Source organism: Suillus plorans, assembly GCF_016647745.1.
Source record: "Suillus plorans strain S12 chromosome Unknown HD556scaffold_1, whole genome shotgun sequence".
In the NCBI taxonomy this organism is placed as follows: Eukaryota; Fungi; Basidiomycota; class Agaricomycetes; order Boletales; family Suillaceae; genus Suillus; species Suillus plorans.
This window is the reverse complement of record NW_024537385.1, coordinates 928,034-951,075: the sequence shown is the minus strand read 5'-3', so window position 1 is coordinate 951,075 and position 23,042 is coordinate 928,034. Positions and strand designations below refer to the sequence as shown.

General features: G+C 48.3%; 11 protein-coding genes across 11 annotated transcripts; 6 read left to right on the top strand and 5 right to left on the bottom strand.

Annotated features, from left to right (window-relative positions):
- Positions 1-260: 260 nt before the first annotated feature.
- On the top strand, positions 261-975 carry HD556DRAFT_1428216 (uncharacterized protein; the record flags this gene model as incomplete). The annotated part of the gene is made up of 6 exons (XM_041304693.1): positions 261-327; positions 361-429; positions 465-549; positions 608-698; positions 802-805; positions 860-975. 6 exons carry the CDS (start codon positions 261-263, stop codon positions 973-975), a joined length of 432 nt encoding a protein of 143 aa, XP_041167701.1.
- Positions 976-1,184: 209 nt separating this feature from the next.
- Positions 1,185-4,204, bottom strand: HD556DRAFT_1317505 (uncharacterized protein). The gene is made up of 5 exons (XM_041301192.1): positions 3,868-4,204; positions 3,689-3,809; positions 3,634-3,640; positions 2,622-3,585; positions 1,185-2,571 (listed from the first exon to the last, which is right to left on the bottom strand). Exons 1-5 carry the CDS (start codon positions 4,150-4,152, stop codon positions 1,366-1,368), a joined length of 2,583 nt encoding a protein of 860 aa, XP_041167700.1. The 5' UTR covers positions 4,153-4,204; the 3' UTR covers positions 1,185-1,365.
- Positions 4,205-4,259: 55 nt separating this feature from the next.
- On the top strand, positions 4,260-5,134 carry HD556DRAFT_1428214 (NO signaling/Golgi transport ligand-binding domain-containing protein; the record flags this gene model as incomplete). The annotated part of the gene is made up of 4 exons (XM_041304692.1): positions 4,260-4,546; positions 4,602-4,798; positions 4,851-4,975; positions 5,024-5,134. 4 exons carry the CDS (start codon positions 4,260-4,262, stop codon positions 5,132-5,134), a joined length of 720 nt encoding a protein of 239 aa, XP_041167699.1.
- Positions 5,135-5,851: 717 nt separating this feature from the next.
- Positions 5,852-6,891, top strand: HD556DRAFT_1224135 (uncharacterized protein; the record flags this gene model as incomplete). The annotated part of the gene is made up of 2 exons (XM_041296934.1): positions 5,852-6,019; positions 6,082-6,891. The coding sequence occupies 2 exons, from the start codon at positions 5,852-5,854 to the stop codon at positions 6,889-6,891; spliced, it is 978 nt and encodes a 325-aa protein (XP_041167698.1).
- Positions 6,892-7,381: 490 nt separating this feature from the next.
- On the bottom strand, positions 7,382-9,391 carry HD556DRAFT_1224113 (glycosyltransferase family 33 protein; the record flags this gene model as incomplete). The annotated part of the gene is made up of 9 exons (XM_041296933.1): positions 7,382-7,591; positions 7,643-7,718; positions 7,770-7,884; positions 7,933-8,404; positions 8,454-8,526; positions 8,577-8,666; positions 8,716-8,864; positions 8,916-9,106; positions 9,157-9,391. 9 exons carry the CDS (start codon positions 9,389-9,391, stop codon positions 7,382-7,384), a joined length of 1,611 nt encoding a protein of 536 aa, XP_041167697.1.
- A 199-nt stretch (positions 9,392-9,590) lies between these two features.
- Positions 9,591-10,574, top strand: HD556DRAFT_1223565 (scaffold protein Nfu/NifU N terminal-domain-containing protein; the record flags this gene model as incomplete). Its single annotated transcript, XM_041296894.1, has 3 exons — positions 9,591-9,801; positions 9,860-10,431; positions 10,482-10,574. 3 exons carry the CDS (start codon positions 9,591-9,593, stop codon positions 10,572-10,574), a joined length of 876 nt encoding a protein of 291 aa, XP_041167696.1.
- An 870-nt stretch (positions 10,575-11,444) lies between these two features.
- HD556DRAFT_1302426 (uncharacterized protein) lies at positions 11,445-12,446 on the bottom strand (the record flags this gene model as incomplete). Its single annotated transcript, XM_041299497.1, has 2 exons — positions 11,445-11,786; positions 11,838-12,446. 2 exons carry the CDS (start codon positions 12,444-12,446, stop codon positions 11,445-11,447), a joined length of 951 nt encoding a protein of 316 aa, XP_041167695.1.
- Positions 12,447-13,306: 860 nt separating this feature from the next.
- On the top strand, positions 13,307-16,495 carry HD556DRAFT_1317482 (poly polymerase catalytic domain-containing protein). The gene is made up of 21 exons (XM_041301191.1): positions 13,307-13,779; positions 13,838-13,892; positions 13,948-14,029; positions 14,080-14,182; positions 14,229-14,331; positions 14,385-14,402; positions 14,456-14,556; positions 14,613-14,641; positions 14,689-14,744; positions 14,795-14,841; positions 14,895-14,992; positions 15,046-15,112; positions 15,160-15,192; positions 15,245-15,566; positions 15,620-15,670; positions 15,724-15,758; positions 15,806-15,817; positions 15,873-15,895; positions 15,946-16,059; positions 16,118-16,265; positions 16,314-16,495. Exons 1-21 carry the CDS (start codon positions 13,495-13,497, stop codon positions 16,374-16,376), a joined length of 1,845 nt encoding a protein of 614 aa, XP_041167694.1. The 5' UTR covers positions 13,307-13,494; the 3' UTR covers positions 16,377-16,495.
- On the top strand, positions 16,496-17,683 carry HD556DRAFT_1317479 (uncharacterized protein). The gene has a single exon (XM_041301190.1). The coding sequence runs from the start codon at positions 16,621-16,623 to the stop codon at positions 17,614-17,616; it is 996 nt and encodes a 331-aa protein (XP_041167693.1). The 5' UTR covers positions 16,496-16,620; the 3' UTR covers positions 17,617-17,683.
- On the bottom strand, positions 17,684-21,041 carry HD556DRAFT_1317476 (polysaccharide lyase family 8 protein). Its single transcript, XM_041301189.1, has 12 exons — positions 20,775-21,041; positions 20,447-20,722; positions 20,281-20,393; positions 20,018-20,220; positions 19,687-19,965; positions 19,564-19,631; positions 19,383-19,515; positions 19,315-19,332; positions 19,224-19,267; positions 19,005-19,170; positions 18,870-18,953; positions 17,684-18,817 (listed from the first exon to the last, which is right to left on the bottom strand). Exons 1-12 carry the CDS (start codon positions 20,936-20,938, stop codon positions 17,801-17,803), a joined length of 2,565 nt encoding a protein of 854 aa, XP_041167692.1. The 5' UTR covers positions 20,939-21,041; the 3' UTR covers positions 17,684-17,800.
- HD556DRAFT_1317471 (uncharacterized protein) lies at positions 21,042-23,033 on the bottom strand. The gene is made up of 4 exons (XM_041301188.1): positions 22,814-23,033; positions 22,709-22,764; positions 22,553-22,658; positions 21,042-22,500 (listed from the first exon to the last, which is right to left on the bottom strand). The coding sequence occupies exons 1-4, from the start codon at positions 22,994-22,996 to the stop codon at positions 21,430-21,432; spliced, it is 1,416 nt and encodes a 471-aa protein (XP_041167691.1). The 5' UTR covers positions 22,997-23,033; the 3' UTR covers positions 21,042-21,429.
- Positions 23,034-23,042: the final 9 nt, after the last annotated feature.

Below are 23,042 nucleotides of genomic sequence, written 5' to 3'. Positions count from 1 at the left end.
CCCGCTGCTTGGTTTCAGGGTAAAGCTGCGGAGTCGTCAGACAAGTCAATACAGCCCCCTGCCAATTGTAATTTGGTACACACGTTCTCTGCGTTCAACATGTTTTATACGAGAACAAACTGCGCTTCTATATCGTCACCTCTAATGCCTTTGACTCGCGGCACCGGATTGTCAAGATTGACCGCACCTCACAAACCGACACCGCCATTGTAGAGGATAACACCGACTATAGCGGCAAGCAAATGAGCAACATGCTCAAGATGCTGGAGGATGGTAACAAGGGATCTGGCGGGCTTGGTAAGGCACACATAATCTTTGGTATTGCAGGTACGTTTATCGTAGGTCACTGACCAGACCAAGGATTCGTGAAGTTCACCGCTGGGTGGTACATGATCGTTGTATCAAAGCGTTCTGTTGTGGCACTTCTTGGTGGCCACTATTTATACCATTGCGAGAACACGGAGATCACAAGATTGACCGTCCCGCCGAGGAGCAGCGCCTTGTGAATATGTTCAATCAAGTTGACATGTCGAAAAACTTTTACTTGAGGTGGGCAATATTCAAGTGTGTGAGCTCTCCTAATTGGTTCCACTATGCCTCAATCTAGTTACTCATGCGATATCACCTCTACGCTTCAAAATAACCTCACCAAGCCAAAACGTTTCAATGGTACCAGATGGCCCTTCAATGATCGATACGTTTAGAATTTTCACATGATCGCTGTACCTCTTAAGGATTCCCCCGCCACTGGTGTCCGTCGTCCATGGCTAACTGCCACTCATACATGGACATGTGGACCAGGCCAGTAAGTGCATCGGCAGTTTGCGCTCCTGCATCATGATGCTCAGTGCGCTACCAGAACTTACTGTACTTGGGCGTGTAGTCTTTGTAACGCAAGTTATTGCCCGTCGGTCGCGCCATTATGCTGGAGCTCGATATTTGACCCGTGGTGTCAATGAAGAGGTACGAAACTAGTGTATCGAATAATGTTTTCCCTCATGCCATCTACCAGGGAAACGTTGCAAACGAATGTTTATCCGGATATCCATTAATCGTCGAAAGAATCCATTGCTTATATGTTCGGATGCTGTGCTATAAAATCACGTGCATGTTTTGTGTTGTTTAGTGCGACATTGTACCTTGACGGGGGCGCGAGGACTACCGTGACCAGAAACAGAGATGATTAGCATGAATATTGAATAAGTGGATGTACTGCTATGCACGATTCTATACCGGAACGATGATAGAACGTGCTTCTAACTTAATACATAAATGGTGTGTGATATATCAGAAGTGAATATACGAATTGATAGCAAATATAGCGATGTACATAAAACAGTTCATAAACCCAGGGACGACTTGAACCTAGACTATGCCCAGAACAATGGTAGCGCGAAGGCTGCTTAATCTTGGGGCTGGAATTGTAGGTTCGGCAGGTTGCCCGTCAGGGCCAACCTCTAGGTGCTCAGTTCGCAAGGAGCTCGACTTCCAACCCCAACTTTGACTGACTGAGAACACATCCGGAACGCTCGTGAATCGCGTAATAGATGAACCAGTAGAGCTGGCACAAGAGATAGTAAAGTAAGCTGCGATAGCAGGCCGGGGATCGCGATATGGCTGCGATGGAGCAACGGCAGGCGATGTGGCTGGAATGGTGCTCGGTAAAGAGGTAAAGGACGTAGCAAGGCCGGATGATGTCGGTGGGGATGAATTGGGCGTCGTGCTTCGTGATAGAGGGCGAACGGAAGGGGAATAGTGCGTAGCTACAGAGGGTGAGGACTGCGACGTAGAAAGTTGTGGTAATGACGGCACTCTGTTGGCGGGTGCGTGTCCCGTGCGATTGAGTGACAATGGCGCCGAAGGGGCAGGGATAGGATCAATGTTCGATTGTCGGTGAAGATAGACTCCAAGCTGAATGCCCTTCTTCCTGATAACTTGCACGTATACGTTGAACAAGCTTCCTGCGTACCAGATCGTCTGTGAGTGCAGGCGGGACTTCTCCTTCAGTGCGTCGATATCCCAGAACTCCACTGCAAATCTGAACGGAGGGTAGGGTGACCATCGCGCTTTACCCGTTGCGTCAGATGCTATACAACCTGACGCGGTTTGTCGTTCTGGCTTCAGACCAAAGAAATCAGCCTCAGTAGTTGTTGCACGAACAGGCGCCTTGCTGTCCGTGGTTGGACTGGACAATGATGGAGGTGACTCGAAGAGTTGGTCCATAGAAGCACCTTCGATGCCCCCGCTATCACCAATGCGTACAGATGAATCGTGTCCGACGGGATAATATGGCTTATCTCTGTCGTCTACTGTGTTTGGTGAAGAGTTCGAAGTCGGCAATCGAGCAAGAATCTCGGCAGTCGTGATGGACAACCCAAGTTCCTTCTCTCGCGAAGGTGGAGGGCTCAAGGATGGGGATGAAGGAGAAGAGGTTGGGTTGGGTTTGCTTGTAATTTGACATCGCAGTAACGACTGGTCCCAATGAGCTTCCTGTAACACAGAAAGGGGAACAAATGGTCGACCAGTGCTAGGAGAGATATGCTGCGATATCGTCATGATATCATCCACAAGCTTTAAGCCGTTATTAATAAAAAGTTCTTAGAGGAGATATCTTTACTTACCAAATTGGCATAGTAAATGCCTTCACGGAACAATATTGCCCAGTCTTTCTCCTCTTCTTCATCAGTACCCTGCCGTCTTCTAAGCTCGACGATGGTGCAGGCCATATCGTATCGTTCTTTCTCCCCTCTCACAAAAAACAAATTGGAGCCTAAAATCTGTCGCACCCACTTCGAGTTTAAGCCACCCCTTGCCCAGATGACAGGAGTCACATGTGGCTCTGGTATGATAGGCTCACTAGAAGTTGAGGGTTTGACAGGCATCGTATCAGCTCTCTTGCGCGACGACACGTTTTGCGCAAGGACAGGAACTGGGGTGACGGGGAGTTCTGGACCACGAGATGCTTTCTCTTCGTGGATAAGCATATCCGCACCCCATCGGGCGATCCAGCACGCCGCGGCTTCGCCAATCTTGTCTGATAACAGTCCATAATGGAAATAAGGTTCGCGGATTGGCCCATCGTCTGGCTCAGATTCTACCTCATTCGATTCAGCAGGATCCTCTTTCTGTACATCTAGATCCAATAATTTATCGGACAAATCATCGGCAGGATCCAGCTTGGTGCTTGATGTGCGCAAAGGAGAACGCGATGTACTAGATGCGCAATTCTCGGTAACTAACTGTGCAATGTTCTCCAAGCCCACTGCTGCTTCAGCTTTGCGGTCAGGATCAGCTTCGATAGCTTTACCAATAGCAAAATTGAGGTAAGGAATAACGGTGTACGGTCCGACTGTGTTCATGATGCAGTTGACAGCCTGCGATGCCATGGAGGGTATGGAGAGGTAGACTGCTGTGGCTAGAAGTGAGAGCAACAACTGAGGAGTGGCGGTGTGATGCCCCTTGGGTGTGTCGAAAGATAAAGAGGGGCTAGAAAAGGAAGGAGTAAGTGGTTGGGATGCGGTTGGGATGATGGATGGTGGGACATATAGGGGTGGACCACCACCATATAGTCGTGCGATGCATATCCTGGAAAATGTCAATCCAAGGTCACAAGGTTAGTCCTGAACAACCTACTCAAAAGCTGAAAAGTCATCAGCGTGGAGCTATCGTCATCGGGGCTAGAACATACCTGCACGAGTGATGTTGCGGTCATCGAAAATGACGTCAATTTCCTCAGGTCCTTGTAGATGGCTACGTAGTTTGGGTGAGGACTCGAGGAAGCCCGCTGTGAATAGCGAGCTGAAGAACCCCTGCAAGTAGTCTAGTAAGTAACTTGGTAGGGAGCCGAGAAACGAGAACTTTACGAACCGACTGTATGAGGATTACTCTGTGCAACTTGTAGATTGCCTCCCATGTGCCATAGACATGCAAAGAGACATCTGCAGTGCGAGACTCTAGCAAGGAGTTATAGATGTGTTGCTGTAAATCGACAGAGGAGAGCGCTGCGGCAGTGTTCATAGGCGGGCTGCTGCGTCTCAGTCTATGGATGTTATAGGTGGATGAATAAAGGTCTGGGAGAGAAGGAGAAACGTGCAATACACGAGCTGAAGACGGAAAATTAGCCTCTGCTGCTGAAGTGGTTAGGAGTGTCATGATGATTAAGTATATCAGGACACACGCCGTCGTGCACTGGCAAGCTGCTTAGAGACCCACAAATTACTAAATTGCAGCCGAAAACTGTAAGTTGACCTCATTCCACCATGCAACAGCCTCATCCTCGTTTTTCTGTTCTATCCGGTTCTTCGCTCTCTTCTACAGAACATCTTTCACCAACTGCAAGCTCGACACGTTTCTCTTTACCTTCTGCGACATCCATAAACACTGCTCTCGGCACGCCAAAACCAGGCCTTCGACCTAATATCTATGACAGGAATCTTAATAAAACACGGACATCAGAAGTGTCCGCTTCCGCTTTCGCCTTCCTTTTTTCTGAGGTCGTTCAATATACCCAGAAACGCGTAAGCGGAATCAATGATCTCGAACGGCGGTGCGTTTACCCTGCATGCACTTCTATTATGTTCGCTTAACGTGGCGTCACTCAGATTGAACACCCTCGGTTATCGCGCCGGAACCCGTGTCCTCGAACTCATGGTCTGGCGGGCAGAGTCGTCGTCCAAAGCTCCAAAACGAGAAATTCGTTTTCTACCTGCTCTCATGTCCATCCACACCCAAGTGTGGAGAGCAGTCTTTGGACGCCCTGCAGATGCAATAGAGAAGAGTGTTGAGAATGAAGATGAATGTATGATCACTCCATTCATGTTATTTGACCGCTGAGCGATTTCCATCTGAAGATATGATCATCGACAATGATCCTCCTATCGAACGTCATATATCTGTCCCAAAAGATATGAACCAACTCAGCTGTTCTTCTTTCACTGCTGGGATCGTAGAAGCTGTCCTGGATGGACTAGGATTGGTCAGTATATCATTCTCGGACAAATTCTGTACTGATATGTGCGCAAAGCCTGCACGAGTGACGGCTCATCATACCCCTACTCAACAGTTTCCATCGCGTACGACCATACTCATTAAACTTGACAAGTCTGTACTAGAAAGGGAAGAAATCCTCAAGTAAACATGTACTACAGTCTGCCCCTTCAGGGATGGTCTTGAGGCTGCATTTCACTCCCTTTCGGTCAGTACCACATTCATGTCCGCTGGAGGTGACAGGAACCATATCATCAACAGAACCATCGTTCCAGGATCGCTCCGATGGTCCGTGTCCACCAAACGCACCATATCGAGTTTGATTACAAGTAGAGCGTCAGGTACAGGTGTAGACAGCTTCGTTTCGGGCTTGGCTCGGGGTAATCTTGGACCCAATTATGGTCTTGTATCCTCGAAATTGACTCATAGACAATGGAGCAATATCCATGGTGGCATCCCTTTGATGCTTTAGGACAGTTATCAAGCCGTTGTGGGAGAAGGTGAGGGAGATAATCGAGAGACGACTGAGCAAGAGGCGGTTGTGAACGGGCACACTGAGAGGAGAAGAGGCTACCAGTGTTTTCGGGGAGCCAAATGGACTGTGTTCCTGACTGATCAGCTCATTAATGATTGTTTCTTTTCATAGCTATGTACTTGCACATGCGGTATGTCTCTGTTCGATTGGTACCGGTAAAGTCTTATCGAGCTATCTCAAGCCAAGTTGACCGCTTGAGGCACGTCCGTAATAATAGGCACACTCGCGGTCTTCTCAACTGATAACACGGAAGAAAGGCCCGTATCAATACGCTCAGCGGCTCATTCTACAGGATCCATAAGACGTTTCCTGATCCTGATAAAATCCTCGATGGTTTTAATTCGCAGCATTGATGTGTCACCTTCCATGGTGAACTGCTCATGTGCATGGGCATCAGACTATCAACAGCTCAGTGGACTGTACCACTGCCCTCATACAGGCGCTGTGATCACGAGAACAGCTACTTTGGACGGTTTTGAAGAAGATGAAAGCCATACAGTACGCAAGACAAGTTCAGTTTCCAAAAATCTTCTATATGTCTGACGAGGTTGATCGCTCAGGTAGCGTTCATGAAGGACTCCCTTTCGTCTCTTAATTCGTACGGATATTCTCCCCATCCATTGTATGCATATCTCGGATGGATTCAGGAGTTCTTAGAAAAAGGATTGTCTCCCAAACCATTCATAATCAGCATCACAGAGTCTAGCGCCGAGAGGCTTTCCGAAATGTTAGTCACGATACAACAGTTCCGCGCGTCAAATTCTACATGGCGCTCTCGCATCGCTGTCGAGTTTAACTCTAGCTGCCCAAATATCAAAGGTCATCCTCCGCCCTCATACCACCTTCCTTCCCTCAAGCCATATCTCGACGTCTTCGCAAAGGCTTTCCAAGATGACTCAACGCTTACGATCGGGCTCAAGCTCCCGCCGTACATCATAACAACCCAATTTCATGATCTTATCGAATGCATATCGTCTTACACCCGCACCGATTCTGGCAACCCCACAAACCCAATCGTCTACTTCACGTGCATAAACACCCTCGGGAACAGCCTTGTCTTTGCTGATCAGACCCCCACCCTAGATGCAAAGACGGACATGTCCCCGTTTGCCGTGCCTCCAGGTTTGGGTGGCCTTGCAGGCGAGGCTATTCATGCTCTCTCCTTAGGGAATGTGTACACCTTTTCGCGACTTCTCGCGGAGTCAGATGACCCGGCGATGCGGGAAATTGTCATCATTGGCGCTGGGGGCGTGACATCCCCAGAAGCTGTTCGACGGATGAATCGTGCCGGTGCAAAGATCGTAGGTTGTGCAACGTTGTTGGGTAAAGAGGGCGTTAGAGCCTTTGAGATCTTGTCTGGAAACTTGTGAATGGGTTTGTTGTTGGCAAAAGGTTACATTCTGACGTCCGTATGTCCTTCAAAGATGGTTTGAGTTAGATGACCCGGCGATTTGGGAAATTGTCATCATTGGCGCTGGGGGCGTGACATCCCCAGAGCTCGCTGTTCGGATGAATATTAATCGTGCCGTTGCGAGGATTGTAGGTTGTGCAAGATGTGTCTTCATATTTTGTTCCCGTCAGAAAATGATATCTAAATTACATAATGTGTGCAAAAATACATGACTCACAATTCTTGACTAGGAGATGCAGTAACTTTCGACAGAGTTATGAACCAGAACAGCCTGCATGTTACAGCCAGCGTATATTCAATGGCTGTACATACCGACATTGGCGTTTTAACTCCCTACGATAATCGCGCCTTGTATACGATAGTGTTATTTGCAAATAATTGTATTAGGTCCAGATAAATAGCAGTTATAATCAAAACTCCATGCAACGCCCTAAAAGTAGACCCACGATTCAACCAAATCGTTCTGAATCTCTCAACACTAGAGGTTTAACAACACGGTCCCAATTCTCTGACCAAGAACCCCACTCCCAGTCAGCACCTTCTTGGTGTTGGTGATTATGGACATAACGCTCGACACTGAGCGGTACCTGTAATGCCCGCTGCAAATTTGTCCGTAAAGAATCAAGTGCAGATGAGGAAGGAAAAGAAGTGAGGAGGGTCTATGATATATAGTCAGTCTCCATCAATATCATATGGAGGACGAGTCCCACCTCCAGATGCTCTGCAAGCTGAGACGCATTCTTGAAAACCAAGCCATTAATACCGTCTTTGACAAGCTCTGGAAGACTATGAACGCAGGTATCAATATGGCAAAGGTCCAAGCACACAAGTCCTCACCATGCAAAATCGAGGGCACAAACGGGGAGTCCGCATCCGAACATATCAACAATTTTCATTGGTAAATCGAGCGCGGAGGAACTTGAGTGCAATGAGACGCCCAAGTCAGCAGAGCCTAGATGAGGTCAGTGAATGAACCTGTGACCATGCACGAACGACTTACCCAGCAAAAGGGGATAGTCTTCTGCTTCAAGCCATAAACTCGTGCACCTGACATACTGCCAGTTTTTTTGCAAGAGCTCCACTTCTGTCATGTATCGGTCTTTAAGCGGCCCTTTGCCTGTGATGACCATCCATATGCGAGGCAAGACTTGTCGTTCTTTTGAATTGTGCTTTGATTGCGAGTTCTCACAATTTGTAAGGTTTGCTTCACGAGCACGAGACTCGTAGAGTTTCAATGCCTCCAAGAGAATGCCAAAGTCTTCGTCTGGTGTCCATGATGTACTACTCACCAGCAGCGCTGGACGATCTTTTCGAAGAGTGGGCGTACTGAGAGAGCTAAAAGCGGATGTGGGAGAAGCGGAATACGGTGGAAGTCCACGTATTTCAGTAAGTTGGGTCGTGTAAGGCAGCGAAGCACTGGGGAGAAAATCTGCAAGTGATGGCGATATCGAACGTCCCAGTCGTATGAATAACTACATCAAAGGCGTCAGATATTATTGGATATAAAAGTCACTTTTGTACCTCATGGACTTCTAGAGGTGGACACTTGTGAAAGTGGCTGGGTGGACGATCATGTAAGACCACCTTGTGCCCTCTGGAACCAGTAATTAATCGCAAGTCGATACTGTAGGCAATTAGACAAACATCAGGCCCCATTCCTGCTCCAGATTGTTTCGCATAGCATTTGTAACGAACAGGTGAGCGTACGCAGAACGGCCGAACCTGATCTCAAAGCTAAAGGAGGATGGTAAAGAACGCTTGGTACAAAGGATGATGAACATACCGTTTTGCAATGTTGACGAGCAGATGTGTTTTTCCCAACTTCAATGCGAGAATGCTATACCCGAGGTTATGCCAGTCGATGATTACTTTACTTCCCGTTATCCCTCCGACAAGCCACACTAAAGCGAGAGTGGGAATACTTGGAGGATTCTGCAAAATTTATTTGAGTGTTGAAGGCTAGAACCACATTGACATCCATACCTGCACCATGATAAACTCGGGCGGCCGGGGTATGTCATAGACTAGCGTGTATAGAATGGTGGCTATCTGGTACATAATTTTGATCGGAGCGGCTAGAACAAAAGGAATCCGCGTAACGAGTGGCGGTGATTCTGACAAGTATGACAACCTGATATTGGAGAGGGTGGTTAGCGAAACTATCGGCTTGGAGCCTGACGTGTCGAACGTCAGTCTGAACAAACGCGATACGAGCAGTTCTTACCTTTGTATCCAATGAGATAGGTGTCAAATCCCAGCTTCGCAAAGCTCTCTGCATGATACATCATTCGCGGGCTGCGTCCCACATCGCCTAGTACGAGAATGGCGACTGAGCGCAATTTCGGGGTTTGTTGCACCTTCTGGGAGACATTCACAACAATAAACAGCAGGAGCGCAAAGAAAGATAATGTTGCGAATATAAAGAAGTCGTGAAAACCGTGATTCTCATTTGCTATCATCGCATCGGAAACCTCAGAGTTGGCAGAAGGGTAAGTATGGACAACATAGCCACCACCATACACGATCAGCCGCGTGCGGCACGCTCTGATTGCCGGTCGCCGGCCGCATTTGTGTTTGTTCATATTTTGAACCAGCATGCAGGTGAATAAGCAGCGAGCACACTGACGCATATACTAGTGCTTAGTACTTACGACCGTCATGTCTAGGCTTGCCTCCAGATCTATTAGAGCCCTGTCAAGCGCACGCTCTGCCTCGAACCGCACTATCGAGTCTGCAGTTCGGTCCTGGACAAGATCAATTTCATCCACGCCTGTACGTGCAGCAGTACACCGCGGACCCACTCTTGTAACTGCCTCAGGCATTCACGCCCCAAAAGCTGCACCATCATTTGGCGTAGCACCCCCACAATGTATGTCTCATTTTTTTTGTCTCTGACATGCTCCTGTGAACTATTGTTGTGCGTCCAGGTCGATCCATGTTCATACAGACAGAGGTCACACCAAACGACGATTCCCTTAAATTCATACCTGGTGTAAGTGTCATGGGCGAAGGAACAGCCGAGTTTCTTGACACGCGATCAGCGTTAAAATCTCCACTTGCTATCCGTCTTATGGGCATTGAGGGTGTGAAAGCTATTTTTTATGGACCAGATTTCGTTACTGTGTCAAAGGACAGCGAAAACCCATGGGCAATCCTCAAGCCAGAGATATACTCGATACTTATGGAGCATTTTTCTGCCGGTTTGCCCCTTTTCCGGTCGGAAGAGGATAAAGAAGCTGCTGGCCCTCAGGACACGCGGATTCTTGACACAGATTCTGAGACGGTAGCAATGATCAAAGAGCTGCTCGAAACTCGTGTCCGTCCAGCGATTATGGAGGATGGTGGTGATATAGAATACCGAGGATTTAATGATGAAGGCTTTGTAAAAGTTAAATTGAAGGGAAGCTGCAGAGGGTGCTCATCTAGCGCTGTAACATTGAAGTCCGGAATTGAGAGGATGTTGATGCATTATATCCCGGAGGTGAAGGGTGTAGAGCAGGTATGTTCAAACCTTCCTGCGGTGTTTGCCTTTAGTTGACGACGAACCAGATCTTGGATGAAGATGAGGTTATTGCATTGGATGAGTTTGCTAAACTCGAGGAACGGCTGGCGAAGAATGGAAAGAATAAAGATTCCAAGTGAGTTGCTTATGATATCAGTGGTGGATTAACGAGTTTACTCGCACAGGATGGCGCCGTATATGTCCGTATGAGAGCCTGTTACCTTACTTTACACTACTGAATATGACTGCATACTGTTTGCTGTCTCTGAATGGTGGCAGAACCCTCGACGTCTACCTTCAGGCCTTAGTAAGAGGATATCAAATCTTCTATATGTCCGACGAGGTTGATAGCTCAGGTAGCGTCCACGAAGGATTCCATTCCATCCCTCAATTGGAAGACTCTACGCTTACGATCGGGCTCGAGCCCTCCGCGTACATCATACACCCGCACCGATTCTGGTAACTCCACAAACCTAATCGCCTACGTCACGTGCACAGACACCCTCGGGAACAGCCTCGTCTTTGCTGATCAGACCCTGGGCCACCCCAGATGCAAAGACGGACATATCCCCGTTTGCCGTGCCTCCAGGTGTGTGGCCTCACAGGCGAGGCCATTCATGCTCTCTCCTTATGGAATGTGTACACCTTTTCGCGACTTCTTGTGGTGTCAGATGTCATCATTGGCGCTGGGGGCGTGACATCCCCAGAAGCTGTTCGACGGATAAATCGTGCCGGTGAGAAGATCGTAGGTTGTGCAACGTTGTTGGGTAAAGAAGGCGTCAGAACCTTTGAGATCTTGTCTGGAAATTTGTGAATGGGTTTGCTGCTGGCAAAGGTTACATTCCAACGTCCTTATGTCCTTCAACAGTGGTTTAATAAGTATGTATACACTGATCGCAGAGTAAAGCTAAAAGGCTACAGGTGAATGTGAATGTGAGCGTGATTAGGGGTCTCAGGCGTTTGCTGACCCGGGGTTAAGCGAAGTGATAGTATTGCATCGAAAAAATCGTTCAGTAGGATGGAAAAGTTGCGTACGAGTGAGACGAATGAGTACTATAGCACGAGGTTGAAAACGTGTCCCATGGGAAGTCAGAGAAGTCTGGAGGGGAGGGTGTGAATGCGGAGATATTATCGTCGTCATAGTTTATGAACAAGGTTGAGGGTTCGCTATAAAGTGGCACAGGCAGTGGCGAGAGCCTGGAGCTTTGGTGCAGAGGATGAAAATCAGGCTGGGTAAGGAGCAATGGATGTGCCGGCGAAGTACTCGATGTTGGTTGATTGGTGTCATACGGCGCTTGGTAAAGCTGCTCGCTACAATCGTAGGATTTTGGTATGGTCTTAATAGTAGCAAGCTGGATAGAAACGATGAGAGGATGTCAAATGTCGAGAGATAATATGCGCACCGGTGGAGAAAATTGAGTGGCACCTGCAATGTCGTAGATCGAAGGACCAGTAGACTTGGTAGTAGGTGGCAGAAGAGGACTGCGGAATGGTTGTATCTCGCATCCGTCAAAGTCACCTTCACAAGGTTCTATGCCCTTGGATGCTAACCCACTTCTTGAACCAGGGGATGATATGAAAGTCGTTACTTTCATAGTGTCATCGATTTCCTTGACTGCGACCTCGAGTTCTTCGCCATGCTTGCCTGCAAGAAGCAGTTCGGCGACTTGCTCGCAGCGTTTCTTGTCTTCTGTACCGTTCCTCTGAACTTTTCGTTTGGTAGGCTTTTTGGCGCGTAGGACAGGATGAAACCTGTAATTTGGGTACTTTATGGCATGAACGGCCTTCTCTGTTGCAGCCTTGTTACGCCAAACCTGTTTCTCTGACTCAGAGAGGCGATTCCAGCAGTGCGCGATTATGCGGGTGATGTGTCTATTGTCACGCTCAATATTCGTTCCGATTTTCTGTGCGGCTGCAAAGGCTGAGCGGAAGAGCATGAAAGCATTTCGTGGACGTGGGACGTGATCTGGGTCTTTGCTACGCGAGTAGCCACGAGAGCATGGTATAGGCATGCTTGCAAGAGCTGCGGAGGAAGGAAAGGACGATGGAAAGGGAAGTTCGGAACTCGATTTTGGGGAATTTATACTTGATGTGGAGGAAGTGGAAGCATATGAAGAAGACACTGATTCTTGAGGGGAAGGGATGCACGTTGATACCGACTCAACGTGGTGCCATTGAAAATCAGGGGGGACTAGAGGAGCCTCGAATTGGGGAGGCGATAAGAAATCATAGGGTGGATCACTGATATGATCCAGGAGATCTGATGCATATGCTAAAATGTTGGTTGGAGAGAGAGAAAAACGAGGAGAGGGTTTATTGTACGCACCATAAGATGAGATAGAGTTCAAATTGAACTGAATATTGATATGGGCGTCAGGAACTGCCATCTGAGATGGTGGAATGCAAGTGGGGTGCTAAGAAGTTCTGAAAGCATACTATCGACATCTGCCCTTTATAATCAGGACTATAATATGGAGGTGGCGGAACTTGGAGGTAAAATTAATGCTTACACTTTCACAAAGTCACATCGTGATATCCGAGTCTCCATTTAAACTGGCATCCCTCGCTATGATCACAATTAGTGTCTGTATATGGAATATGTGATATCGAGTAAAGGCAGTGTCCGCTGAATGCCGGGGACACGTTGCGTATCGAGTGTAAGGGTCATCACATTTGGTGAAAATTTCCGCTCCACATTGAAGAAGTTCGGGAATGGGGCCGGTGAAGTTGATCAGATCTCTTTACTCTCTCTAGCAAAGCCATTGTAGCACGTTTGAACCGTGTGGTCCGGAGAATGCCGTTTCTCTGGGGGAACTTGTGTGATTTGTTTCGATGGAAGATAAGGAGTCACGTACATACAACACCCTCGGCCTCGCTACCGAAATAATTTAACCGAACCGTGCTTCTAGAATAAGAACTCCCCTATCTCACGTGATAGGGCGGGTGTCGGGAGGGCGGTGCAGAGCGTGGTGGTCATGGACACCACACATCACCGAGTCAGTGACAGGGGCACACTATTTAATCCCCTCCGTTCTACTCTCATCTCTTCTCAACTTTTCCATGCCTCGCAAAAAAGCCGTCTCCTCCACTGACGCCGCTGGCGTTCCGATACCAGTGTCATCGCGTTCCACCAGGGCTGCCACGAGGCAGATAAACACCGCACCTGCTTCCACTGCAAAACCCGTATCCCAACCTGCAAAACCCGTCTCAAAACCAAAATCATCCAAGAAGCGCGTCCGCGACGATGATGAAGCAGATGTCGTCCCTTCTAAAATTGCCAAGCTGAACAAGGACGATGACACTAGTGACAACAAGGCGGACAACGACTCGGAAGCGAAGAAGATGGTGAGTACTGGATGCCCCATAAGCCATACAGTCAGATGCTTACCCTCTCAACTTCCAGGTTACTGTTGTGAAACGAGGTGCTGCTCCGGTAGACCCAACATCCGGTCTCATTTGTAAGTGTTGTAATCATGCGTTAAGAGCGTGGAAATGACCGGCGTGCATGTCTAGTTACACATCAAGTCTACTCGAATGCTGAAAGTGTTTGGGATGCAATGCTCAACCAAACTGAGGTTGGCTCTAACAAGAACAAGTGAGCACACGCGCGCATGAATAATTTTTTATTCTCATCCAGGCACATAGATTTTATGTCATACAACTGCTGCATCCTATTGGAAATGACGCCCAATGCTCCCTCTATACGCGTTGGGGCCGCGTCGGTGAGAACGGTGCAAGCCAAATCAAGGTTGGTCACACCATTTGAATTCTACACTAGAAACTGATCATGTTAGGGACCATGGCCATCTGCTTCTGCCATTGGCGAGTTTAAGAAGCAGTTCAGGTCGAAATCTGGCGTTGCGTGGCCCCAACGCTTTGGCATGGTGGCTGCGAAGGGTACGTGGATATTTTCTGGAAGTCCAACCCTCACATGAACACCAGATAATCAGGAAAATATACATGGTTAGGTAAACACATTATTAGGTTCAAACGCGAAGGAGTAACCTGATATCTTCTCCAGAGCGTGTATTCGAGGATGAAGATAAAAAGGCGGAAAGCAGTGGCAGCAACTCCAAAGAAGATGAACCTGTTCCGGAATCCAAGTTGCTACCCGAGTTGCAGGTAATTAGAGAAAACAACTTCCTCGCCTGCGCTAATGCAATCAATGGTCGCGGCAGGCATTCTGCAACCTTATCTTCTCATCCAAGTACGTGTCGTAGCCTGAACTCTCATAGCGTCAACTGATCAATGTAGACTTATTGATGCTCACTTGTCGTCGATGAATTATGACGCCAATAAGCTTCCACTTGGTATATCACATCCTTTGATGGGAGTTGTTCGACGATTTACAGTCTTGCAGGCAAACTCGCGAAGTCAACGATTCTCAATGGGTTCGCGGCATTGAAGGTTCGCTCATCACCACGAAATATTTGTCTGAAATATCGATTTAACGATTTCAGAAACTCGCGGAAGTGGTCGAGTATCCGGATGGCGACATGGCGAAGTCTCTAGGTGGCTTCCAAACTGCCTGTGAAACGCTTACTTCGGAATACTATTCGTGTGTCAAGTGGAAATTTAATTGTTTATTGCTCTGATGTGACTTTTTGGCAGCATCATCCCTCATGTATTCGGGCGCACGAGACCCACTGTAATCAGAGACCAAGATCTTTTGAAAAGGGTAATACACTGGGCTTCGTCACAATTCTCATGCTTACATTTCCACAGGAACTGAATCTCGTCGACGCTCTGGGCGACATGGTATGGGAACCGTATTCGTGCATATTCATCTGCTCACCACGTGTCATCTCAGGAAATCGCCCATAAACTCATAAATAGTACCATCAATGTTGATGACGACGGGAAGCCACTTAACCCGCTGGACGCGCACTTCCGCTCGCTGGGTCTCAATTCGATGGATCCTGTCGCTCGAGACAGCTCGGAATTCAATGCTCTCACACGTTACATCTCCGACACGCATGGACAGACGCATCACTTCAGGTCGGCAGTTCTACATGCATTTAGGGTGGAGAGAGGGGCAGAGACTTCTGCATGGCTCGCGAAGGGTTACGATAAGCTTCCTGCTGGTGATCGGATGCTCTTGTGGCACGGTTCTAGGACGACCAACTTCGCTGGTAAGAAATGTGCGAAATATACCAAAGGTCATAGACTCATAGCTTTACTTTAGGTATCCTCAAACAGGGTCTTCGGATCGCCCCTCCGGAGGCGCCTGTTACGGGTATGTCACTGAAGATTGTTTATACACGTACAACGTACTGACGTACAATTCAGGCTACATGTTTGGCAAAGGTGTCTACTTTGCAGATGTGAGTTTGTGTTCTTGTCCCATACCATCAACTAACCTGTTCCTTAGATGATGTCAAAAGTAAGTGCGGAAGGACATTTGCGAGCATCGATGGTTGATATCTGTCTCATTCCAGTCTGCAGGCTACTGCTACGCCAGGTGAGTAATGCAACATTCTCGAAGGGCGCCTCACTAACCTTGATGGATAGCTTGAGTAACAAAATAGGCGTGTTACTCCTCTGTGAGGTAGCTGTAAAACCGTTCCTCGAGATGAACAATGCAAATTACAATGCCGATGAAGATTGCAAAAAAAGCGAGACATTGTAAGTGCAATCTCTACCTGTTCCGCATGCAGGCTTCTCATGCTGCTCGTACTGCCAGGGCAACGAAAGGGGTAGGAATGGTACAACCTACCAATTGGCAAGATGCTGGTATGGCGCTTGACCACAAAGAACTTGAGGGCGTTTACATGCCCAAGGGAGAGGCATCGCAGGTCAACCCCCCTGGTGCCTTTCTTATGTACAACGAGGTTCGTGATCATGATAAACCGTTCCTGCGTCAGCTCATATTCCGCTAGTACATCGTCTATGACCCATCCCAGATCCGCTTGCGGTACCTGCTCATGGTAAAGATGGATTGAGTATGATTGAGTTGGGAAATATATGTAGCCTCACTTTTCTTCTGTCGGGAACTACTATACTACTTGATGGCTTCCATTAGATATGAATTCATTGATCTCTCCTAACAAGAGTTCAGCGCTATTATCGAAGGAAGATACTCATTTGATGTTCAGTGAATATCACGTGATTTCAGACATCAGAGGCGAGGGCGGCTCCCGGCTGACAGCTGGATGTCAACTCTCAAGTTTTTAGATCACTCCGACCATGACCAAAGGCAAAGGCAAGCAAGTTGAGCCTATGGTGCTCCTGCCGCCAATGCCTAACCCGTCTGCAGGCAGCGCCAACCCCTCTGCATCTCTATCCTCCCTCTGGGGATATTTACTCCCAGCACTAAATCATATCGTCCGCTCGCCCACAAACTCAACTGAAAAGGCGCCCGTTATCGACATTTCATATCACATGGGGATACACACAGCAACCTATAACTATTTCACTATGCAAGTTGAGACTGTCAGCACTAGCAAGGAGCGCGAAAGACTTACACCAAGCGGAACGGATTTGTATGAGCATATCGACAAGTACTATGCGGAAGTCGCTCGGGAACTGTTACTCGGTGCTCCAGAGGATGATTCATCTTTGATCCATTACATCGTCCCGTGTTTCAACCGCTACGCCGCTGGCGCACACTCCGTGAACCGTCTCCTCAATTATGTGAACCGACACTATGTGAAACGCGCTGTCGACGAAGACAGAGGCTGGCTCACTCTGAGCGATATCTTTGATGCTGTTGCGAAGGCTATACAGGACGGGGACACAAAAGATAAAATTACAAATAAGTTGAAGGAGAGGCGGACGGAGGAATTGAAGAAGTGGGGGTGGGATGAAGGGGGGACGAGCGAGCAGCTTGCGCACGCTGAGTCGTGCGCGGAGGCGGCAAGTCCTGTTGACCGTGTCGTACCACTGTCTGCGCTGGCGCTTCGACGGTTTAGAACGGAACTTTTGGAACCTTTGCTGGCTGTTCCCAAATTGAAAGGGAATAAAAGGAGAAAGGCAGGGACTCATAATGGGAACGCTCCCAATTTACCAAAAGGGCGCCTTGCGAGAGCTGTCAGGGAGTTGCTAGAAAAGCAAGATGTGGATGTGGAGGAGAGGAAGAGACTAGTTACAGAACTTGCAAACGCAATGCGCGTTACTGGCGTACGCGACGGACATCCTCTACGGAAGAGGCTGGATAAGTATTTATCAACGGGGACTGTATAGATTTATTATCCACTGTAGTTTGATCTCGAACAATTGGACTCGAAACACAACATGGTATGATTGGAGTATGTCATGATGAGTATCCAGGCCTGTGCGCTAATGATTGTACGACCAGAAATATCTATAAATGTGCGTGAGGGTAAGCATATGTTGATGATACAAATATGTATATAGAGAGTTCTTATCAGTAATTCAGGTTCTGGCTGACGCTACTGCCTGCCAAAACACTGCTAGTCATGTCAAAATGCGCGGTAACACTGTTCTCTCCTCCCCATTCACAAGGTCCTTCCAGTCCGTCTTCCACGGAAATTGTGAGGGTCAAATTCGACGAACTTTGTGACGGATCAGTCACAGTGATGCTGCCCGTGTCTATGCAATAGATGAAAACAGCATGAGCACTTGATTCGATTTTCATAGAACCGTAAACCTCGTCGGTGAATGTGAACGAACCGCCCGCTGCGTCCCAGAAGACACCGAAGACAGTGTAGTGGTCTTCATCCAAAAGAGCGCTCACAGAGGCGTCGTTCTGTATCTCCGTCAAGTGAGTATATGCGCGTTTGAGAACGAATGTGTCGTAGTCAACTGCAGGGTATACAGTATAGGAGATGGGGGCGCTGCGGTCCTTGTGGTGCAACCAAGCAGCGAATAATTCTACTGTTTCTTGACCAGAAAATATACCTGTGCTGGACCAGTCACCTGTCTTGTTGCTCCATTCGAGGGACAGTTCATAAGTTCCATTGACTCCCCGGAACTCGTACCCGACGTCACCGTGCCATAACGAGCGGGGATCTGTGAAGTTCCCTCCGAAAGCTCTCATATCATTGACAAATACGTCAGGCCCGCTGAAACGTCGTTGGTCAAGAACAGAAAACACAGGGGCATCCGTCTTCGAGGAGATGTTGGCGATCATCACATACTGAACGTCGTGCTCGAGGAAGAACCATGTCTTTTGCCATGACAAGGACCCGGTCACGGGGTTGGCATAACGCATCGCTGCGACGCCGACATGTCCGTCGCTGACGCCACCGACAAATGCTTCCTTTCCGATATATTTGGTGTGTCTACAGTCGAGGACCGTGGCATTGTAGTCGACGGTGATACCAGGGACGAGGTTCCAGTCCCAAACAGCGGCTATATCTTCATACTCATTGCCTTGGAGGTATGTGTAAACAACACCGTCCGCGAGATGGAAACCAAGAAGCTGTATGGGATAAGTGTAGTGATTTTAATGGGGGAGGGGGAAAAGGACCCACGTTTTGCGAGTTCGTACACTCTGTATTCCGGGTTCTTGTTGAGTACATCTTGAGAGACGTAACATAGCCAGGACCCCGAGTGACCTGGGAGTTTTTGAATTTGAATTTGGGGTGCGTAGGTACTGGTCGGCCTACCATATAATCATTCTTATAGAACATACGGTTTCCAAGTATTCCTCCCACATTTGCATGGGTTATATTGGACGAAAGACTTCTTGCGAAGTCAACGAGAACGTCCGAATTCCAATTCTCACCAAGTTCTTCCACCTTTGAGAGGTTTGTTAGGATGCCAGAACTTGCTCTATGTCAAAGTAGGTCATTGCAGTTGGACTGCATCAAAAGATGAGTACCTACTGGCCAGCGGCCACCGGTGAGCTTATGAAGCGACCCACTGGGCTCTACATGTATTCATAAGAGATGATCAGTAATTGTAGCTGAAACTTACAAGATCCCAGTGCAACACCTTAAGATAACCATTGAGCTTTTGCTGGGGCAGGAAATTCACGCACGAACCTGTGTTTCGACGTTAAGATTTATCATCCATCGGTTTCCGTCGACCAACGTCTCGAGAGCAGCCCTTGCCTTACTGTCAGCCGCGAATGAAGTTCCGGCTGCTGCGGTCTCGAAAACGAGGACACCATTAAAGCTATCCAGCAAATTCAGAACATGCACACGAAAAAAAATGCGTGCGTACAAGTCCTTCCCGTAGTTTCCATTATAAAGCAACCCGAGGTGCTGACCGAAGGAGCCGTCCGACTGGATCTATCAAAGAGACTCGTTGAGAAATTGAGTATACCAGGAATTCAGGGATACCCACCCCATCAGCTGCTATGCTAATATTTTCCTGTATGACGATGGTGTCATGGACTCTCCTGTACGCGTCTGAGAGCAAAGAGACATTGGACACAAGAAGACTTTGATCTAGACCGGTTTTGGCCATGTCCAGGATGTTTGCTCCAGCCTCAAAGCTGTATCCATGATCGAACACACCATACGCACGTAGGGAGATATTACTGCAGTTGCTTAATTGTGTATGTGTCAGGGTGTCGTTGAGGAGCAGACATGACTCTGCAACGAGACCGGGGATGAAGATGACCTGTGGCAATATTGTCAGGCTTCGGGAAAGTGGCACCAACATTTAGACGTACGTTAGCATACCAGTTCGTGTTCCAGAAACCAGGTGTGCCGCAAGGACAGCTGTCGGTGCCTCCTTCAACGAGACAGCTGACGTTCGTAAAGTCGTTATTAAACCAGTAGTTCATAGCATTGCCTATGGCAGTGAATATTGTCGAACTGTTAACGTATTGATCGTAGCCTTGGAGTCCCCCATGCCAAGCAGCAGCCATCGTGCCTGTGGAGAAGCGCGTACACTGAGTGTGAATCACATGGAGTTAAGCGTTGGGCAACTAACTTATGCGAACCCAATGAGCTGCAGCTGGCCAGCTTGCTTTTCGACCATCACAGCCAGCTGTATAGTCGACATCAGTGTCGGGCCATTTACCATCTCCCTGAAGATCTGTGAGCCTGAAACGCGGTTGCCTTCAACGTAGTCGTGTAGCTTAGCGAGAGCAACGAACCAAGTTGATATATTACTCGGGTCACCTGTGATGCTGTCTATGATCGTGTCCAATCTTCGAGAGTGGATAGTGTTGATATCTTGTAAGGCGCTTGAATTTAGTGCTTGGGTTGGATTACTAGCATGTGCACTCGTGCCAGTGGACGTGAAAGAAGTCGTAAATTGAACACCTGAGGTAGAGACGAGAGAAGCCGAAGGTGTCTCAACCGTTTGAGATCCCGACGTCGACGTTCCGCTGCCACTGGATGCTTGAGAAGCAGAAGATTCAGGTGCATATCTTCGCTTCCAGCGTTAAACACCACTGAAAGAAGACGCGGCACTAGGCTGACCTCACTACCTCTGGAGGCTGACTGGATTGCCTTGGGTTTCCTGGATGACGAGCTACGCGTCGATGAGAGGACCCAAGAAGGCCATGAAACCATTCTGCCTCCGCGAGATTTGCTACACACAGTAGAGAAGTGTAAATGAATGGACGAAGGACCACCATGACCATAGGCGCGCAGAAACTTGCTTTGCTTCTACTGCTGCTGTAACATCGAGTATTTTATACTTACGAGTTCTACAGCGCGGCGACACACTGATGCGTGAATCGACGCGCGGGTGTGTATTAGATGCATAACTTCTTTTGGAATAAAGTTGGCGTGGGTGCGTGCCAATTTCCACCAATCGGAGCGCTCAGTACTCAGCGTCAACGTACAGATTCATGGCTGCAATCACGAAGCTCAGAAGTCAGCATGCGAATCGCCGTTTAGGTGCTTTTGGGAGGACTGTGTTCACCACATGTCCGACAAGACTGATAGGAGGATGCAGATGGCAGGTCACAGGTACGGCTAACTGATAAGGTCACTCATTAGGATATTGATAAGCGGTGGCCAGCGATATGAAAAAAAATTGAAGCCCGTCTTCGACCATTTCGATAGCTTGCCGTCTTATGTCACATCATTAACTTGGAAGGTTTGGGTAAGCTGTTAACTGCAAGTGAGTTCATGATGCTGGTTTTGACCCATCAGAGTTGCCCCCGCCCTGACCCATGGAATCCAGCAACGCCTCCATATCCATTAAGTTCATATCTGAGGGCCGGTGGAAGAAGGTATGGTCGAAGTTGGCAAGATCAAGAGTAGACAAATCGAAATTGCTGTCCCCACTTGGAGGCTGGTGACCGGTCCCATCTGATTGAGAAGTAGCGAAACTTGCGAGAATCGCACTGGGGGAAGGTGCCACATTTCCAGGATGAGCACTCTGGACGCCAAGCGTAGAATGCTGTCCAGATTGCAGTCCATCAGATTCTGGTGGTCCAAAAATGTCACTGCCGTGGTTGCTGTTATCCACTGCTGATAATGCGCCAAGCATTTCCATGTCAAGACCGCCTTCTTGGGACTCTTTTGCGGGGTTTGAAGCCCCAGAATCAGGAACAATGGGGGAAAATATGCCTTCTACCCCACTGTTCTCTCCCGAACCTGTTTCAGTTCCATCTCCAAAAAGGTCTGTCATGGTTGACATTTCCATGTCGATGGAGTCAAGATCGAGCTCAATTGGCTTGTCTGCCGAATTTCCTAAGGACGCATCGATTGGAGGCAAGGGGGAATCATCTTCGACAGTTAAGTCAATGTCAACGTGTTGTGAAGACGCAAATGCAGCCATAAGGTCTAACTCCGTTTGAGCTGAGGGACGAGCTGATTTGGGCGCAAGGGATACCGGAGAAGGCAAACTTTGGGAAAATAAAGCGGCTTCTTCTGCGGACATTCGGAGGGAGGATGATGAGAGGTCTAATTTGAGAGGGAATGGGGGGCGGTGCAAGGATGATAGGGAAATGGTTGATCCGCGGCGAGTGGGATTCGCAAGACCTTGGGGAGGAGATGCTTGAGACGGAAGAGCTGGTGGACCCATGACGACATCTGTGTTGACCTCCAGTGGAGGTAAAGGAACTTTGCGTGTGGTTGGAGACTCCGATGTGGATTTGGAACGAGTGCGGGTAGCGATCGCGGCATTCTCGGCTTCGCGAGCACGATGCTGCTCGCGAGCTAGGTCTCGTTCTAGCACAGCGATAGCTCGAAGCTTTTGGCATTATTGGAAGACGCACCACGATTTGAAGAAGGTGATAGCTCACCAAACGCGATTCCATCGCATCGTAAAGTTGATCGAATTTTTCGACCTCTCGTCCGAGGGAATCTGTCAAAAAACGAGGTGGATATGGAGCATATTTGTTAATACCACTGCCGATAGTTAGTATACTGTGATAGTGAACTACTATAAAGCCACGGACAGTCTTCGGGAATCAGCATGAAAGGAATATATTTGACCGGTTTTTACTACCGCGTTCTATCAAAAGGACTCAAGATAGTGTTCGATGGTCAGGATTATAACTTACCTTGAAGCAATCCATGAGCGCATTCATTTCAGGCTCTAGTATAGCCATAGCTTTGGGTGGTACGGGTGGAGGAGGCATGATAGAGTCTGGTGATAGGGCGTCTTTTGACTCTGCGGACTTGATCTGGGAAGACACGCTCTTTGGCGCCTTTACGACTTTACGTGGTTTTGGTTTCGGCGGCATGAGAAGCGCCCTGTGCTATTTCTGATTCTGAGGACAGTGAAACGGG

What these genes read in the sequence shown, in the direction of transcription:
- HD556DRAFT_1317505 (XM_041301192.1), bottom strand. Translation starts at nt 4,152, where the DNA reads ATGACACTCCTAACCACTTCAGCAGCAGAGGCTAATTTTCCGTCTTCA. An exon ending in GAGTAATCCTCATACAGTCG is followed by an intron (nt 3,810 to 3,867) that starts GTTCGTAAAGTT and finishes GACTACTTGCAG; the next exon opens with GGGTTCTTCAGCTCGCTATT. An exon ending in GCATTTACTATGCCAATTTG is followed by an intron (nt 2,572 to 2,621) that starts GTAAGTAAAGAT and finishes AACGGCTTAAAG; the next exon opens with CTTGTGGATGATATCATGAC.
- HD556DRAFT_1317482 (XM_041301191.1), top strand. Translation starts at nt 13,495, where the DNA reads ATGCCTCGCAAAAAAGCCGTCTCCTCCACTGACGCCGCTGGCGTTCCG. An exon ending in AACCTTATCTTCTCATCCAA is followed by an intron (nt 14,642 to 14,688) that starts GTACGTGTCGTA and finishes TGATCAATGTAG; the next exon opens with ACTTATTGATGCTCACTTGT. An exon ending in TGCAAAAAAAGCGAGACATT is followed by an intron (nt 16,060 to 16,117) that starts GTAAGTGCAATC and finishes TCGTACTGCCAG; the next exon opens with GGCAACGAAAGGGGTAGGAA.
- HD556DRAFT_1317479 (XM_041301190.1), top strand. Translation starts at nt 16,621, where the DNA reads ATGACCAAAGGCAAAGGCAAGCAAGTTGAGCCTATGGTGCTCCTGCCG.
- HD556DRAFT_1317476 (XM_041301189.1), bottom strand. Translation starts at nt 20,938, where the DNA reads ATGGTCATGGTGGTCCTTCGTCCATTCATTTACACTTCTCTACTGTGT. An exon ending in TCACCGGTGGCCGCTGGCCA is followed by an intron (nt 19,171 to 19,223) that starts GTAGGTACTCAT and finishes ACTTTGACATAG; the next exon opens with AGCAAGTTCTGGCATCCTAA. An exon ending in AGTGTACGAACTCGCAAAAC is followed by an intron (nt 18,818 to 18,869) that starts GTGGGTCCTTTT and finishes TATCCCATACAG; the next exon opens with CTTCTTGGTTTCCATCTCGC.
- HD556DRAFT_1317471 (XM_041301188.1), bottom strand. Translation starts at nt 22,996, where the DNA reads ATGCCGCCGAAACCAAAACCACGTAAAGTCGTAAAGGCGCCAAAGAGC. An exon ending in CATGCTGATTCCCGAAGACT is followed by an intron (nt 22,659 to 22,708) that starts GTCCGTGGCTTT and finishes AACTATCGGCAG; the next exon opens with TGGTATTAACAAATATGCTC. An exon ending in ATGCGATGGAATCGCGTTTG is followed by an intron (nt 22,501 to 22,552) that starts GTGAGCTATCAC and finishes TAATGCCAAAAG; the next exon opens with CTTCGAGCTATCGCTGTGCT.